The sequence below is a fragment of the Choloepus didactylus genome, chromosome 23 (genome assembly GCF_015220235.1).
Source record: "Choloepus didactylus isolate mChoDid1 chromosome 23, mChoDid1.pri, whole genome shotgun sequence".
In the NCBI taxonomy this organism is placed as follows: Eukaryota; Metazoa; Chordata; class Mammalia; order Pilosa; family Megalonychidae; genus Choloepus; species Choloepus didactylus.
In genome coordinates, this window is record NC_051329.1 from 29286057 (window position 1) to 29301518 (window position 15462).

Consider the following 15462-nt stretch of genomic DNA (forward strand, 5'->3'; position numbering starts at 1 on the left):
TGGAATTGCATAAAAGAATGTTCGTGTTCATGGGAAGTGTATTCGTGAATTAAAGTGTATGTTCAAGGATGTGTGCAGCTAGCTCTCATATGTTCAGAAGACAGAGCAATAGATGATGGATGATAGATAGGCAGGGAGGGAGGGAAGAAGGGAAAGAAATAGCAATGTGACAGCATGTTAAAGTTGGTGGATTGGGCTGTCGGGGGAGGGGGGTCAGAGTATGATGGAATTCTGTGTATGGGGTTAGTATTGGTTTTGCAATTGTTCATATAACTTTGAATTTATTTCAAAAAAAAAAAAAAGCTATTACATGTGACTGTGTGATTGTGAAAACCTGTGGCTCACACTCCATTCATCCAGTGTATGGATGGATGAGTAGAAAAACAGGAACAAAAAGTAAATGAAAAATATGGTGGGATGGTGGGGATGGAATGCTTTGGCTGTTCTTTTTTTACTTTTTTTTTTATTTTTATGTTTTTGGAGTACTGAAAATGTTCAAAAATTGATTGTGGCAATGAATGCACAACTATATGATGGTACTGTGAACAGTTGATTGTACACCGTGGATGATTGTATGGTGTGTGAACATATCTCAATAAAACTGAATTTTTTTAAAAAAAGCTATTACAAAATTTCTGTTGAGATTTTGGACAAGGGTGATAACAAGATGGTAGTTGGATTCTGGGTATGTTTTGAAGATATAGCCAACAGTACTTGCTTCCAGGATGGTTAGATGACAAGTTCGAGAGAAAAAGTCCAAGTTGACTCATAGATTTTTGGCTTAAGCAACTGGAACAAAGGAATTGCTATTTCCTGAAATGGGGAAGACCAAGGAAGGAGCAGGTTTGTTGGGAAGGAGTAGGAGGAGCTCCATTCTGAACATCTTCAGCTTGGTAGGCTTTTTAAAAAAATTACTTTATTTATCAGGCTTTTGCATACACATGAGGGACATCAAGGAGGCAGTTGGATATGTGTGTGGAGCCTTGAGCTGCTGTCTCGGCTGGAAATGTAAATTTGGGGGTCCTCAGCTCCTAAATGGTGTTTAAAGCCATGAGATGAGATGAAAGCACAAAGAGGTGGGGTACAGGGGACTCAGGACTCAGCCCTGCAAGGCAAGGAGAAAGGACTCAGCAAGGGAACCTGGGAGGGACCGGAAGTAAAGTATCCTGGAATCCTAGAGAAGCAGTCGGCTCTATCTGCTGCTTCTGTTAGATCAAGGAACGTGAGGACTGAGGATTGACCTTTGGATTTAGCAACATGGACCTTACTGATGAGCTTGATAAGAGCAGCTTCAGGAAACCTGATCAGAATGGGTTCAAGAAAGTCTGGGAGAAGAGAGATTAGAAGAATGGCTCTTTTTTGGAAATTGTAAAGGAAAGGAAAGAACTAGCATGTTAGCTGGATGGCAAAGCGTGGTCTCAAGAGGGGTAATGGTTTGATTGTTTGAGAACCACTAGTCTTATCCTTTCAGGAAGTATTTTTGTGACAATAATAATTTTCCCTCAATGTCTTATTTTTGACAAATACTAAACCTACAGAAAAGGTGGTTAACACTTCACGTTAACCAATTTTTAACATCTTGCTACATGTTCTTTCCCTCTAAGTATATAAATATCTCTCATTTTTTTCAGAACTGCTTTAAAGTTGCAGCACACATAAATTTCAGTCTAAATACTTGAACTTGTATCTCCTAAGAATAAGGACATTCTCTGACATAGCCACAATATTATTATCATACCCATGAAATTTAATATTGATATGATAATATCTAATAGACAGTTCATATTCAAACATCCCCAAATATACCAAGAATATCCTTTATTTCTATTTTAGTGTCTTGTCCAGGATCCGTTCAGAAGTCACCCATTGCTTTTGGTTGTGATGTCCCTGAAGGGATTTTTTTTTTTTTTTAAGTATGGTACAAATAATAGCTCATTTGAATGCTAATGTAAAAAATCGAGTATAGAGTGAAAACTGATGATGCAGAAGAGGGAGAAAATTGTTACAGTGATAAACTTGAGGAGGTGGGCTTAGGCATGATGGGGGAGGGGGCTTTCAATGAGAGCATGGGAAGTTTATTCAGAGCCACCCTGGGAGCTTGAAGAAGTTCTCTTTTTTTGCTTGTATTTTCTCAGTGAGATAGGAAGGATGGTAATCAACTAAGAGGAAAGAAAGTGGAATGGTATTCTAGGTTTGTCTTAGTCGTCTAAGACAGCCATCTTCAAACTGGGGTATGCATACCCCTGGAGGTACCTGAAGAGACTTCCCCAGGGGCAGGTGTTTACGGGTGATCTTCAGGGAATCCTTTTGTAGACCCTCAGCTTCCCCAGGCATACCTCCCTGAGTCCTTTCCCTAGAGGTACACTGCTCTTTCCGTAGTCTCCCTCCCATTTGGGAGAAACAGCAGACCTTCATCTCTCCCAAATCAGATCCTCCCTGCTTATTGCCTGTTCATTGATTTTCTTCTTCTTCTTTTTTTTCAATCCAGAAAAAAAATTACCTTCTGGACACAGAATGCCCTACTTAATGCTTTCTTTCACGCTAAACTTCCCTAGTTTATGTTTCTGCTTGGGGATTGCCATCCCTGTTTGTGATTTTAGCCTTTCCAAGAAGTATCTCTGTTTCTCTTTTCCCTCCCCTGTACTTCCACCCGTTTTCCTGCCTCTTGTTTGATTGTTGTCATTTCTCGGATTTTCAGGCTTGGTCACGGTGGCGGGAACAGCTCCTGAATGTCCAGAGGGACAGGCAGAAAATGGTCTCTGCTGTGAAACACCATCAGCACTGGCAAAAGAGGAGATCCCTGAAGGCCTGGCTTGAGTATCTGCAACTCTGCAGCAGAAAGAGACAGCAGAAAGGTGAGCAGGGAGTGCCGGGCTCTTAGACAGAGGAACTGGTCGCTGTTTTCACTCTCCTGCTATCAATGATGCTTTACTAAAAAGAAGCAACTACATTACACTACAGATTTTGGAAGAAGAAGCTTGAGGAGAAAGTGCCATCCTTTGTTCACATTTGTTTCCTTCTGGCATTTTATTCTATGCATGAAATTTATCCAGAAGTGTTCTAATTAAGCTGCATGTGTTTTAGTTACTATGATTAATATGATACCTTCAATTTTGTATCTTGGTTTTGTTCACACAGCTAATCAACACTTTCCTGTCTTTAAGTATTCTTCATAAATGTTGTGGGTTTTGTTTTAATGCAATTTTATTGAGATATATTCACACACCATGTAGTCTATCCAAAGTATACAATCAATGACTCAAAGTATCATCACATAAATGTTTTTCAATGATTGTTCATATTTTGTGGGATTTCTTACCTTAATTTACTTAGCCATTCTCCCATTGATAGATATTTGGATTGCTTCCATTATGCAAATATATGTGATTTATGATGTCAGGTTTTTTGGGTGCTGTTCTTATGATTTAGTTTCCCAGTTAGGGTTCAGAAGTAATGACACGCAGGGATGTGATCCCTGGTACCCTGTCTGTGCTTAGGTTTATTGAGCCTCCACAGAAGTGGGTCAAGCTTGGTGCTAGATGCTGGGCCAGGCTCTCCACTTTCACCCAAACCTCACTGCAGAAATCTCATGGGCTGCCAACACTGCTTCTTGGGAGAGTTTGAATGTGTCCCTTTGAAGATTGTGACAGGGAACCAACTTGGAAGGTGAAGGCATTGAGCTTTTAAGTATGATGAGCTACAGACTAAAGGGTGTTCCTATTACATTATTCTAATTCTGGGGCTGACTCCCTCCAGACCATTAGCTGATTAGAAGAATTAAAAGGAAGATGAAGCTGGCAGCCAAGATCAACTTAGCTGAAAGCTTTGCCAACATGTTGGCTGAGTTGTATGTCGTTGACTCACCCTCTGAGTCCTATCTGGAGGCAAAAGTAAAAACAAAGTCCTCCATGAAAGTAACAGTCTTCAGAAGCTAAATAGAAGCCTCAGCTCTTGACATAGCAGATGTTATAGCATCCCCTTGCCTAAAAACTGAGACCTTTCCCCCTTTCATTGGAGAGAGGAGATGTGGCTAAGGGGTTCTTAATGACCATCCAGTATTTTTAAAAGCTTTTACTTTAGGATTCTTGGTGAGAGCAGCCTTGAATTCCTGCTGTCTGCCAATATTGGGTTCAGCTTGTCTTAAAGATGTTTGTAGCCTACCGCCCAATCTTGGGAGGGTGGCCCTTAAGTGATTTTCTCCGTTCAGAGTTGGCTGAGCGATTCTACCGTGTCACCGTGCTGCAGACACACTTCTGTGATTGGCAGTGGGCCCTGGAGCGGAGGGAGAGCCTGTACGCCCAGCTCACACGGGTGGAGATGCTGGCCAGGAGGGTGGCACTGCGGCGGGCCTTCACTCACTGGAAACACTGTATCCTTTTCAGCCACCCAGCCCTTCCCCTCCCCCACAGCCAGGACAGCAGGGAAAGCAGGAGTCACGCAACATGTGGGAAGGCAGTCCTGAATCTCTGTGTGCTTATTTATTTATTTATTTATTTTGATTTGTGTTTTTTGGGGAATATGCATACACAGGAGCATGTATAATATACATTCACAGTTTTTAAAGAATAATAGTAAAATGGACACCTAGGTACCCACCCCCAGCCTAAGAAATGGAACATGGTAAGCACCCCTGATTGCTTTCCCTTTCCTTCACCCTCAGATGTAATCCCATTGTTTTCAGTTTTGCGTTACTGTTTCGTTGCTTTTTTCTACCCACTTGGGGTTTGAAGTAGCTGCGGCTGCTGTTTCTTGGCACTGTCACTGTGCCAATAGCTTTCATTTATTGGGCTTTTACTGTCTGCAGACATTATGTGTTATCTCCTTCGTCTTCATAGCAACCCTGTGGAGTGGGTGTCACAAGCTCCATTTTACAGATGAGGAGACACATATTCGGGGGGTGGGGGGGGAGCGCTAAGTGATTTACAAATCTATTGTCTCAGCAAGTCGTGTGCAGAAAAAAAACCTAGGCCTTTGCCTCCACTGTGTATATTCTTTTTTTTTTTTTTTATTAAATTCAGTTTTATTGAAATACATTCACACACCATACAATTATCCATGATATACAATCCACTGTCCACAGTATGATAACATAGTTATGCGTTCGTCACCACAATCTATCTCTGAACATTTTCCTTACATCAGAAAGAACCAGAACAAGAATAAAAAATAAAAGTGAAAAAAAACACCCAAATCATCCCCCCATCCCATCCCGTTTGTCCTTTAGTTTTTATCCCCATTCCTCCACTCATCCATACACTAGATAAAGGGGGTGTGATCCACAAGGTCCTCACAATCACACTGTCACCCCTTGTAATCTACATTATTATATAATTGTCTTCACGAGTCCAGACTGCTAGGTTGGAGTTTGGTAGTTTTAGCTATTTACTTAAAGCTATTCCAATACATTAAAGCCTAAGAGATGTTATCTATATAGTGCATAAGAATGTCCACCAGAGTGACCTCTCGACTCCATTTGGAATCTCTCAGCCACTAAAACCATTTCGTCTCATTTTGCATCCCCCTTTTGGTCAAGAAGATACTCTTAGTCCCACGATGCTGGGTCCACATTCATTCCCGGAAGTCATACTCTGTGTTGCCAGGGAGATTTACACCCCTGGGAGTTGGATCCCACGTAGGGGGGAGGGCAGCGAGTTCACCTGTCGAGATGGCTCAGTTAGAGAGAGAGAGGGCCACATCTGAGCAACAAAGAGGTACTCAGGGGGAGACTCTTAGGCACCATTACATACAACTTTAGACTCTCCTTTGTGGTAATGAGCTTCATAAGGGCAAGTCCCATGCTCGAGGGCTCAGCACATCAAACCGCCAGTCCCAATGTTTTTGACAACATACGGTAGGGGATCAGCATCTCAAAGTTTAGAGATAGGCCTTACAATTCAGGGATAGAGTTAACTGCTGTAAGAGCTTACAATCTAGGGACTATTAAAATTATTGTGTCCACCACTGTGTATATTCTTGATCACTGCCCCCTGTCACAATATGTGCCCAAGAACAAGGATTTGGGCCGCCCTGGATTTTCATCCACATATCCATTTGTTTATCAAACTCTTGCTTTGTGTCAAATTCCTACTGAGCTTCTGGGATATGGGGAAACCAAGAGACTAACATTAGTCTCTACAATACGGTGTGATGAGTTTATATCAAGCCCTGTGAGAGCTTCGATGGAGATTCAGCCAAGGAGGTGATGAGTGGGCTGAACTTAAGTCTTGTGGGGTGATAAGTGCACCCAGCAGAGAAGTAGGGAAGGGCATCTCAGATAGAAGAAAGGGCATTTGTCCAGGCACAGAAGTGAGGAAAAGCACTCAAGGATGATGAAAGAAATCTGTGGTACGCTGTGGGGGTGTGGATGGCGGTGGAGTTGATGGGGACCAGCTTGCAGAGACTTGTGTGCAGTGGTCAGGGAGGCAGGCTGATCCTGATGGCCATGGGAGCCTCTAGAGGCTTTAAGGAGAGAAGCGATGCCGTCGGATTTGTGCTTTTGAAAGAGAATTCTGGATTAGAGGAGGGAGGCGCAGGCTGGTGCAGGGAAACCAGTGATGTGATGAGGCTGTCCTCCCAGAGTCTGTGATGGGCAAGGGCTTGAACTAAGTCACATGAACTGGAGGGTGTTGGAGGCTGGAAGCAGGACAGCAGAGGGAATGGAGATACGAGAAACTTAGGACAACACATGGGCTTGGTGGCTGAGCAAGTAGATGGGAGGGAGTAGTTGAAGAAAAGGTTTAGAAATAACTCTCAATTTCTTTTTAGCCCAAACATCAGATTGGGCTGTAACACCAAAACAGAACTAAGGAGAAGGAGTGGGGTCAGCCCGAGATAGATTGATTTTGAAATGTTTTACTGAAATGGGCGGCAGTTTATCTCACCTATTTTTTGCCTCTGGAGTGGGCATCAGTGGGGAGAAAGGGAAGGCCAGCGTTTGATAAAGGCACTCATATGGTTCCCCTTGGCCCACCACTTCCCTGGGCCATCAAGAGGAGACAGAGATGAACAGCATCCATCCTGGCCTGCCAGGACACTTCGGAGGGGTCCCTAAGGAGTTGCTCTTTATGGGGCCTTAATTTCCTGGCAGATCTGTTGCTCTGTGCAGAAGAAGCTGTTCAGCGTAGGATGGCAGACGAGCACCGCAGACACCACCTGCTGGTAAGAGCACCACGAGCCCCTGCCAGGCGATTGTGCCCAAGCATCCACTGGGGGTGGAGGGGCTGGGGGTGAGGACCCACTTTGTCCCCATAAACACATCCGGTTGAGTGGCTGCCTTCAGCCACAATCCCTTTCCTTGATTGTGGGGATCCCTGTTTTCATTTTGGATCACAGGGGCTTAGAGTTGTAAAGTTACAAAGGAGCCTTACAGGTGATCTAGCCCGGAAATTGTTTTAAAATGGAGGATCCCCTTTTTAACAGTAGGAAGCCTAGTGTGTGAAATAAGTCAAAGTCGAGATGCCGGGGTCGAAGCCAGGCCTGGGGAGTCAGTCTTCATTCTAGTCTCCCCAACCCTCACCATGTGAGGTAGTTCTAATACTTCTGGGAGCCTGTGGGGTTCTGCAGAGCACAATATGAAAAAGCCTAAATCACTTGAATCCCTTCCCTTCTGTCTCAGAAAACCGAAGCCCAAGGCAGGGAGTGGTCTTTGCTTAGGTCATGACATGAGGTGTTACTTGCCAAGGTGGATATCCTGCCCCCACCTCGAGGATTTCTTCTATTCTATTCTATACTAGCAAAACTACATTTATAACTGTGTAAATGCACAAGTTGACCCCCACGTGGTAAAAAAACAAACAAACCCAACATCATAGCAAATTGTTTATGCATCATATAGGCAAAAAGTCCATCTCTTTTTGAGAGGCAAAAGCTGATTTTTTTTTTTTTTTTTTAAACTTTTGACTGTAGTATTCTTACCTGGGGCATGGGGATCACTCTTGGTTAGAGGAGAGGGAGTGTTTCAGGTTCAGCACTTATTTTTTAAGTTCCTGATGGCAGGCTTGTATTGGGCTCCCGATTGTGTCACAAAGCAGGGAAGCTCTCCGGGAAATAGTAGCAGCCTTGAAACGCCATGAGCGAACTTCTCTCCACCTGATTTGGGATCCTGCCCAAGTTTGCCTGCAGTTACTTTTACAGACTTTACTGACTGCAGTCATTGTGATTGGTTGTGTCCTGCCTTCTTGTCATAGAACTTGTGCTTTGGAGCACTAAAAGACAACGTGACTCGTTCCCACCTCCAGCAGATGAGAAGGAATCTCGCCCACCGGCAACAGGAGGTCATGGTGAGGGTTAGCTTTTGTAGGACTTTGCACAGCCAACCTTTGTGCCTAGAGACCTTTAGAATCCCCAACCCTAATGCTTATTTTCTTGGGTAATCCATACCTGCTGAGAGAGAAACTCTTGCTTTTGCTTTGTTTAATCCCACTTTTTTTCCCTTCTGTTTGCTAGCAAAATCGGTAGTTAGAATCAGAGGTCAGAGGTTTCAGTCCTGACCTAGGGACATGTAAATATGCATTAGTTCTTACGTTATAGGAAGACTTGGTTGTGTTTACATTGTCTTTTCTTCCATGGTTAACCTGAGGTCAAGAAACATTCACTCTGTACTGGTGAATTTTGTTTCTGGGTGCAGGAGAACGAGGTCCTTGGTTTTCTTTTTTCGATTATGAAAATTTTCAAACATACAAAAAAATAGAATGAATAGCCTAATAAACACCTAGATTCTGCAGTTAACATTTGTTATATTTGCTTCAACTGTTCAGTTGGCTTTTTTTTGTTTTTGTCATTGTAAATTACACTCTATAAGTGTTATAGAAAATAACATAAGGACATTTTCTTATTTAGCCACAGTAACATTATCATGTCTGATAAAATTAACAAAATTAGTAATTCCCTAATATTAGCCGATACCCATTCCATGTTCAAATTTCCACAGTTGTCACCAAAATATGTTGATAGCTTTTTTTTTCAAACCAGGAGTCAATCAAGCCTCTTTCACTGCATTTCGTTGTGACGTTTCTTAATCCAGAAAAAGTCCCTTCCCACCTGTCCACCTTTTTTTTTTTTAGTGACACTGTTTGAAAAGGACAGGACAGTTGTTCTTTGCCTGATTGTTTCCTCTGGATGTCATTTAATTTTTCTTTATTCTCTGTAGTTCCCATAAACTAGAAGTTAGACCTAAGGGCTTCATTTGATTGAAATTAAACATTTTTGACAAAACTACTTGATAGGTGATAAAATATGATAAGATCAATTTTAATTTCTAAAATGACTTTTTAAAATGGCTTCATCTTCTATGAGGCTCCAATTAGGAGTAGCTTCCCCTTCCAGATTTCCACAGACTGGCGGATCCGTCTTTATGCCTCTTACGTTGGCCCAGACCAGCTCGGTACAGCTCAGCCGTAACCATTTTGCAATAAGTCCGTTGTGTGTTGGCTGCTCCAGTTGAGGCACTTCCTGCTTTGGGGGAGCTTTTGGTCTGACGGAGTAGGGATTTATAAGTAATGGGTTGAGAGAGCTCATTTTCCCTTTTCTCTTTGTAAATGTCCACCTCTTCCCCGTCCTGCTTCAGCTGCAGCGCAGGTTCTGGAACCTCTGGCAGTCTCGGATTGAGCAGAGGGAGGAAAGAGAGCAGCTGCCCTTGCTGCATGCCGCCTGGGATCACCACAGGTGGGGAACTCCCGGCCTTAGCCTCTGACTCTCCCTGGACGCCTTGCGACTCGGACTCATGGCTTTCCAGGAGGGATCGCTCACCCTTCCAAGGCTTACTGCGGCCAATTCAGAAAGGCCTTCGGGGACCGAGACACTGCTGTGTGCTGGTGGTTCCTGAGCTTGTGTTTTCCTTTCCACTGACCAGAGGGGAGGTAGAATGGGGATGTTTGCCCTGGTTCTTGGCCACGGTTGTTTGAAGTGGGGGCCTGCCAGCTCACTGCCTCAGTCCTTGAGTTTTCGGGGATGTTCACGTCTGAGAAATTATGCCCTGGTGGTCCGATGGCCAGTGGTAAAGGGAAGGATCAGGCCAGGTGGATATTTGTGTCTAAGCCTCAAAGGGTGCAGGACACGTGCTCATTTTTTTTAAGTTAGTTATCCAGTTATAATAAATATGAGCCTTACATGTCCATGGGGAAATTCAGAATGGATAGCAAGGACCTCTCAGTCTTATTCCTCAGTTTCTTGTTGCCAGAAATAATTAACATCCCCTCCCCTCCTCTCCTGGTGCAGTCATGTGATCCATCATATTCTGCTATGTGCTTTTATCACTTGAAGTCTTACTCATCTTTCCTTTTGAGCACTTACAGCCTTGAATTTCCCATCACCCCTGAAGAGGGGTTGCAGTCACCCTGTAACTCTCCTGTGGCCCATCTCCAGGCCCTTTGCGGGAAATCACGGTTCTCATCTTACCAGAGGACGGTAATGATGGCCCTCACTTCTTGAGAGAGTGTCTCTCTTCTAGACTATTCTTATTCCAGTGATAGCCACATTTATTATTATTATTTTTACCATTAAGCCACATATTTTTATATGTATGGGGTCTAGGTGAAAGTAAAATACAGCCTATTATTTTAAAAGACAGTGTTGCCCCTTATCTCTTTCGTAGCAATAACATAAAAGCAGGTATTTCCCTCCCTCGAACAGTGTCATCAACTTAATTTTGTAGTTATACGTCCAATTTGGGAGCATTTTTACTGAGCCAGTGAGAATATCAGTATTTAACTGGCTCAATCCTGAGTTATCAAGGCACATCTCTATTCTAAATCCAGGCGCTTATTCTCAATATCACTTTGTGAAAGGCAGCATAATGTCACAAGCCCAGATGATTCTAAGTACACCCCAGAGTTAGGCCATAAAACCAGAAAGCTCAGTGTTTGGGGATATTTCATAAATATTTCCTAAACTCCAGAGATACGGTGCTTGGTGGTCTAAGTGGGTTTGCAAGAAAGTTGTTAAAATTTTTCAGCATACTAACACAGCCTCAGATAAGGGTAGACCAATTGTATGTTAGACATCAGGGTCTCATTTCCCTCCTCGAATGAAACTAGTAAGGCCTGAAGGTTCCTGTGATCTCTCATGAAGTAACTATACCCGTATTTACCTGCCTTATAAACAAAACACATTTTTTTTAAAAATCCTGAAACATGAAGTTGTTGTATTTGGGCAGTAATTTGTTGGTGTTCTGTGTTTAATTTCAGGATTACATTGCTACACAAGTGTATCAAATCGTGGTTACAGTATATTCAGAAGAGGCAATACAAGCAGGTATGGAGTGCACTGATAGCTGGTAGATCAGCTACCTTACATCCTTGGATCCATTTACTTTGGAAAGAATCTTAGAAAAGGCGTATGCTTCTGACTTGGCAGAGGGGGTGCTATTAAAGTTCAAAGATATTTTCCCCAGTCCTTACAGCGATATCTCCCAGGTTCCCAGATAACTCCCAGGTTCCTTTATCTGCTGAGAACTACAGGTGTTCCCTGAAAGTAAACAGCTCTTTATCAGCTGTTTACATTTCTCCTCTGAGTCATAAATTATATTAGTTAATTCACTTGCAGCCAGCAGGGTCTTCCAGAGATCCAGGAAAAGTTCCAGCGTGTAAGTGCTGTATCCCAGTGATAAATAACGTGGGACATAGGAACCCACACAGGGTGGGAAGAGGTGGGGCTGGGGATGATAAATTAATGAAGACAGAGAAAGGTTCAAGTCCATATAAGAAATATTTATTGAGCAACTGCTATTCATCAGACACTGCTGAGCTCAACTGTGATAAAGGTAGACCAAACTCCTGTACTTACAGGGCTTTTAAGCACCCTGGTGTGAAATAAGTGTGAGCTAATGATTGGGGGCAACTGTCTGGAGTGCTGAACTGAGGAGCACTTTGAGGCCACATCCAGGGATGTGGGAGTCTGTTGAGTTGGTGATACTGCAGGGGCATTGCGTTGGGAAGTGGCGCTACACACCCTGCTTTCGGGCCATCCCTGGCAGTGAGACAGAGAAAGACGCAAACCAAACTCCTCTCCGGCCATTTTTGTGCTACCCTCCCCACCCCCATCCCCACCTCTACCTGCTATTGGAGTCCAACATGAATCCAAAGATTTTTCCTGGCTCCCCATGATTTGGGGATAGACTCCAGATAGCAAGGTGAACAAACACTATGGGTGCTGGTCCCTGTCTGGTCCCTGTCAGGCCTTTCCTCTTCCTGCCCTGTTTCTTCATGGCTGTGCGCTTGCCAGTCAGGCTGCCTGCTCCTGCTCTGCACTCTCCTGCTTCTCATTGTATCTGCAGTTCTCATTCCTTCCCCACTGCCTATGGCCCAGGTGTTACCTCCTCCCCACCCCAGCCCTGGTGCATACTTTGTTATCAGAGTATTCCTCACATAGTTTGCTTTCCCACCTCTCCTGCCAGGCTGGGAGCTCCTGGAGGGTACAGCCTGTCTTTCATCTCCTTAGCCCAGCACAGTGCTTGGCGTAGAGTAACTTCTGGGCAATATTTGGATGAATAAATGAACGAACGTCTGAACAGACAACCAAATGCCATTGATTGTTTCAGAGCTTTTTCCAAGCATCATCTTGATTCTTGGAGTTTGGATGGTACTAAGCCAGGGCCTGGCTTGTGTTTTGTGTCACATTTGCCTTCCCCACTTAGAAAAGGCCTAGAGTCACTGTGTTCTTTGACATCTTTCAGGATTATGTGGCTGTTTCTGAAAGGACATTGCACACATTCTCTTAAGCTCAGTTGATGCAGGCTCAGTAGAATAGAGGGGAGCCCCTTAGATAAAGGTCATGAGTGCCTAGGTTGAAAGGTTGTGTTTATTGAGGTGGAAAGAAAGCAGAGGGTCCAGCATTGGACAGAGAGAGTCAGGGTGAATTTTCTTATCTCTCAGGCTGCCCCAGCCTGGCCTGCTTTCAAGGGCTTAGCAGAAGTTCTGAAAACTAGCAGGAGGACAGCTTAGTGGGTTTGTTTAGCTAACACTCTTATTGTCTTTCAGTTTAGATGTCCCAGGAGCACAGCAGTTCTTTCTATTTAAAAAAAAAATAAAAAATATTATTTATGATGGGTTTATTTTGTAAAAATATATATTAAAAAAATCATACAACATTTGCTAATTGTTGAAGCTGTATGATAGATTCAGGGGAATTCATTGTACTGTTTTTTCTACTTTTGTTTATGTTTGTAAATGCCCATTAAAAAAAAGTAAAAAGAAAAGCAGTATACAAACATTATAGAAAATCTGGGAACTGTAGAAAAACATAAAGAAGTGAAAATAAAACCATCTGTAACCTTGCCTCCTAAGGTGACATTTTAATGAGTAAACCTGTTATCTTTTTCCCACTGTGTGGGTGGGAGTAGATGCACACATACACACACACACATTTGCACACTGTTCCAATTATCAGTGGGTATCTCTTGTATGAAATCACCCCAAATTTAGTGGCGTAAACCAACAACCATTTTATTATACCTGTGGATCTCGTGGGTTAAAAATGGAGACAGGACTTTGTGGGGATGGCTTCTCTCTGTTCCATGATTTCTGGGTCTCAGCCGGGAAGGTTGGAATGGAAAAGAGCTGGGCTCATCTGAAAGTGTCTTCACCCACACATCTGGGTTCCGGGTTGGGCTGACTCGGAGGCTGGGCTCAGCGGGGACGGTTCACCAGCATGCCTCCATGGAGCCTCTGCAAGGGTGGTCTCAGGGTCAGACTTCGTACATTGCAGCTCCAGAAGTGGGTGTTTCAGCAAACAAGCAGAAGCTGTTATGACCCTTTCTGACCTAGCCTCGGAGTCACGTAGCCTCACTTTCACCACACTCTTTTGGTCAAAGCAGCCACTAGCCCACCCAGGTTTAATGAGAGGGGGACATAGACCACTTCTCAGTGAAGGAGTATCAAGGAATTTGCAGCCATGTTTTAAAAACTATCACACATACAAATAGGCATTTTTCCCCCAAAGTTTTTTATCATATATATATTCTTATATCAGTTGTCTGTCTTCCTACACATGTCAGCAAAATAGTAGCCTTTTATAATTATATAAAAATTTAAAGAATCTATATGACAAATTCTGTAAACAAAATAAAAGACATATTACAGGGTGAGAAAAATATTTATAAGCAACATGACAAAGGACTAATAAATTCATAAGGTTCAGAAAGCCCTTGTATATCACAGAGTTAAGTACTGACACTCAGATAGTAAAAGAGGCAATGGTTATCAATGTAAGTCATAGGAAAAAAATTCAGATAGTTATATATATGAAATAAGTATCTGAAAAGAGTTTTACTGCCACTTTTAATTAAAGAAGTGAAATTTTCACCTATGCATATTTTATTTTTACCTATCAGCTTGGCAAAGATTGAAAATAATGATTTTCATCTTTTTTCTCAATTTTATTACAAAGGAAGCAACCTTCCTTCAAGAGTATGACGTGACCCCAAAAGGTCATGCTGTTACAATGTGAAGTAAAAATAAAAGTGATTCATTCACTGCCTCGCTTTAGGTGCTGCAGGCCAGAGCAGATGGTCATTTCCAGCAGCAAGCCCTGCCTGTTGCCTTCCGGGCATGGAGAAGACTCTGGCAGTGGCACCAGCAGGAGAGCGTCCTTAAAGCAAGAGCAACACGCTTTCACAGGTAAGCTGAGCAGTGCCCATCTATGCCAGTGTCGCAAGCCCCACCCTGCCAACCACGCAGCCCATTGGCTTTGCCTTTTAGCCTCCTAGTGCCCCGGGCCTTGGTTCCTCCTGGCCTCTCGATAATATGGGCTCATTGCTTTCATCTAGCAGGAAGAGGCAGCCGGTGTGTCCCCTGGGAAAACGTTTGTCCAAATTTGCCGCAAGTGCTTTCAAAACAGAGCCTGGGCTTTGTGCCCCTTCCCTCATTACAGCTGCCTTGTGTGCCGTTGAAGCCGCCCACTAGCTTTCGGGATCTGAGTACCCTGGGACCTTGTATCACCTTGGCAGTCATCCTTGAGTGTGATGTCCCTGAAACCCTCGGTTCTGGTTCTACTAGACCTGGCTTTTTGAGACCTTAAAGGTATAGAGATAAAATTAGGAAGAGCAAGGGGCAAATCTACATCTTTTTAGCTCCCTCATACAAATTCATGCTTAGCCAGGCCTTACTACACGTTGGTGGAATGCCATGAGGACGTTTTTTGTGGCTCACTGTGTCTCCCATGGTGGTAGGTGTTGTGCAGTGGGAGAAAGGCAAGGAAACAGATATATAAGCTCAGACGGCCTTATGACATTATGTCTGTCCTAATCACTTCATTCTCGAGGCAGTTCTGTGTTAGGAACCCATTTATCAGGTGAGAAATCAGGTTCAGGAAGGTAAATGGCCTGCCCATGGGGACCTCACCAGTCAGTGGCAGAGCCAGGGTTTAAATTCAGAGCTCTGATTCCAGAGACCAGGTTTCTTCTACTAGATCAAGAAGATGTTATTTTCCGTGACTTTGCACAAACTTTAAATGTTTGTGGGGGAGATA

At 43.4% G+C, this 15462-nt stretch overlaps 1 protein-coding gene across 4 annotated transcripts in view; it reads left to right on the forward strand.

The window, feature by feature from the left end:
* SFI1 (SFI1 centrin binding protein) overlaps positions 1–15462 on the forward strand; it is a 104231-nt gene that overhangs the window by 49173 nt on the left and 39596 nt on the right. For 2 of the 4 annotated variants that reach the window (XR_005214028.1, XM_037817145.1), the window contains exons 9-15: positions 2699–2855; positions 4208–4369; positions 7088–7158; positions 8187–8279; positions 9566–9663; positions 11184–11250; positions 14482–14612. Coding sequence is in view for 3 of the 4 variants with exons in the window: in XM_037817145.1 (XP_037673073.1) it covers positions 2699–2855; positions 4208–4369; positions 7088–7158; positions 8187–8279; positions 9566–9663; positions 11184–11250; positions 14482–14612 (779 nt within the window). In the remaining variant the exon portion in view is untranslated. The remainder of the gene's footprint in view (positions 1–2698; positions 2856–4207; positions 4370–7087; positions 7159–8186; positions 8280–9565; positions 9664–11183; positions 11251–14481; positions 14613–15462) is intronic. The other 2 variants (XM_037817146.1, XM_037817147.1) reach the window with 1 other exon arrangement.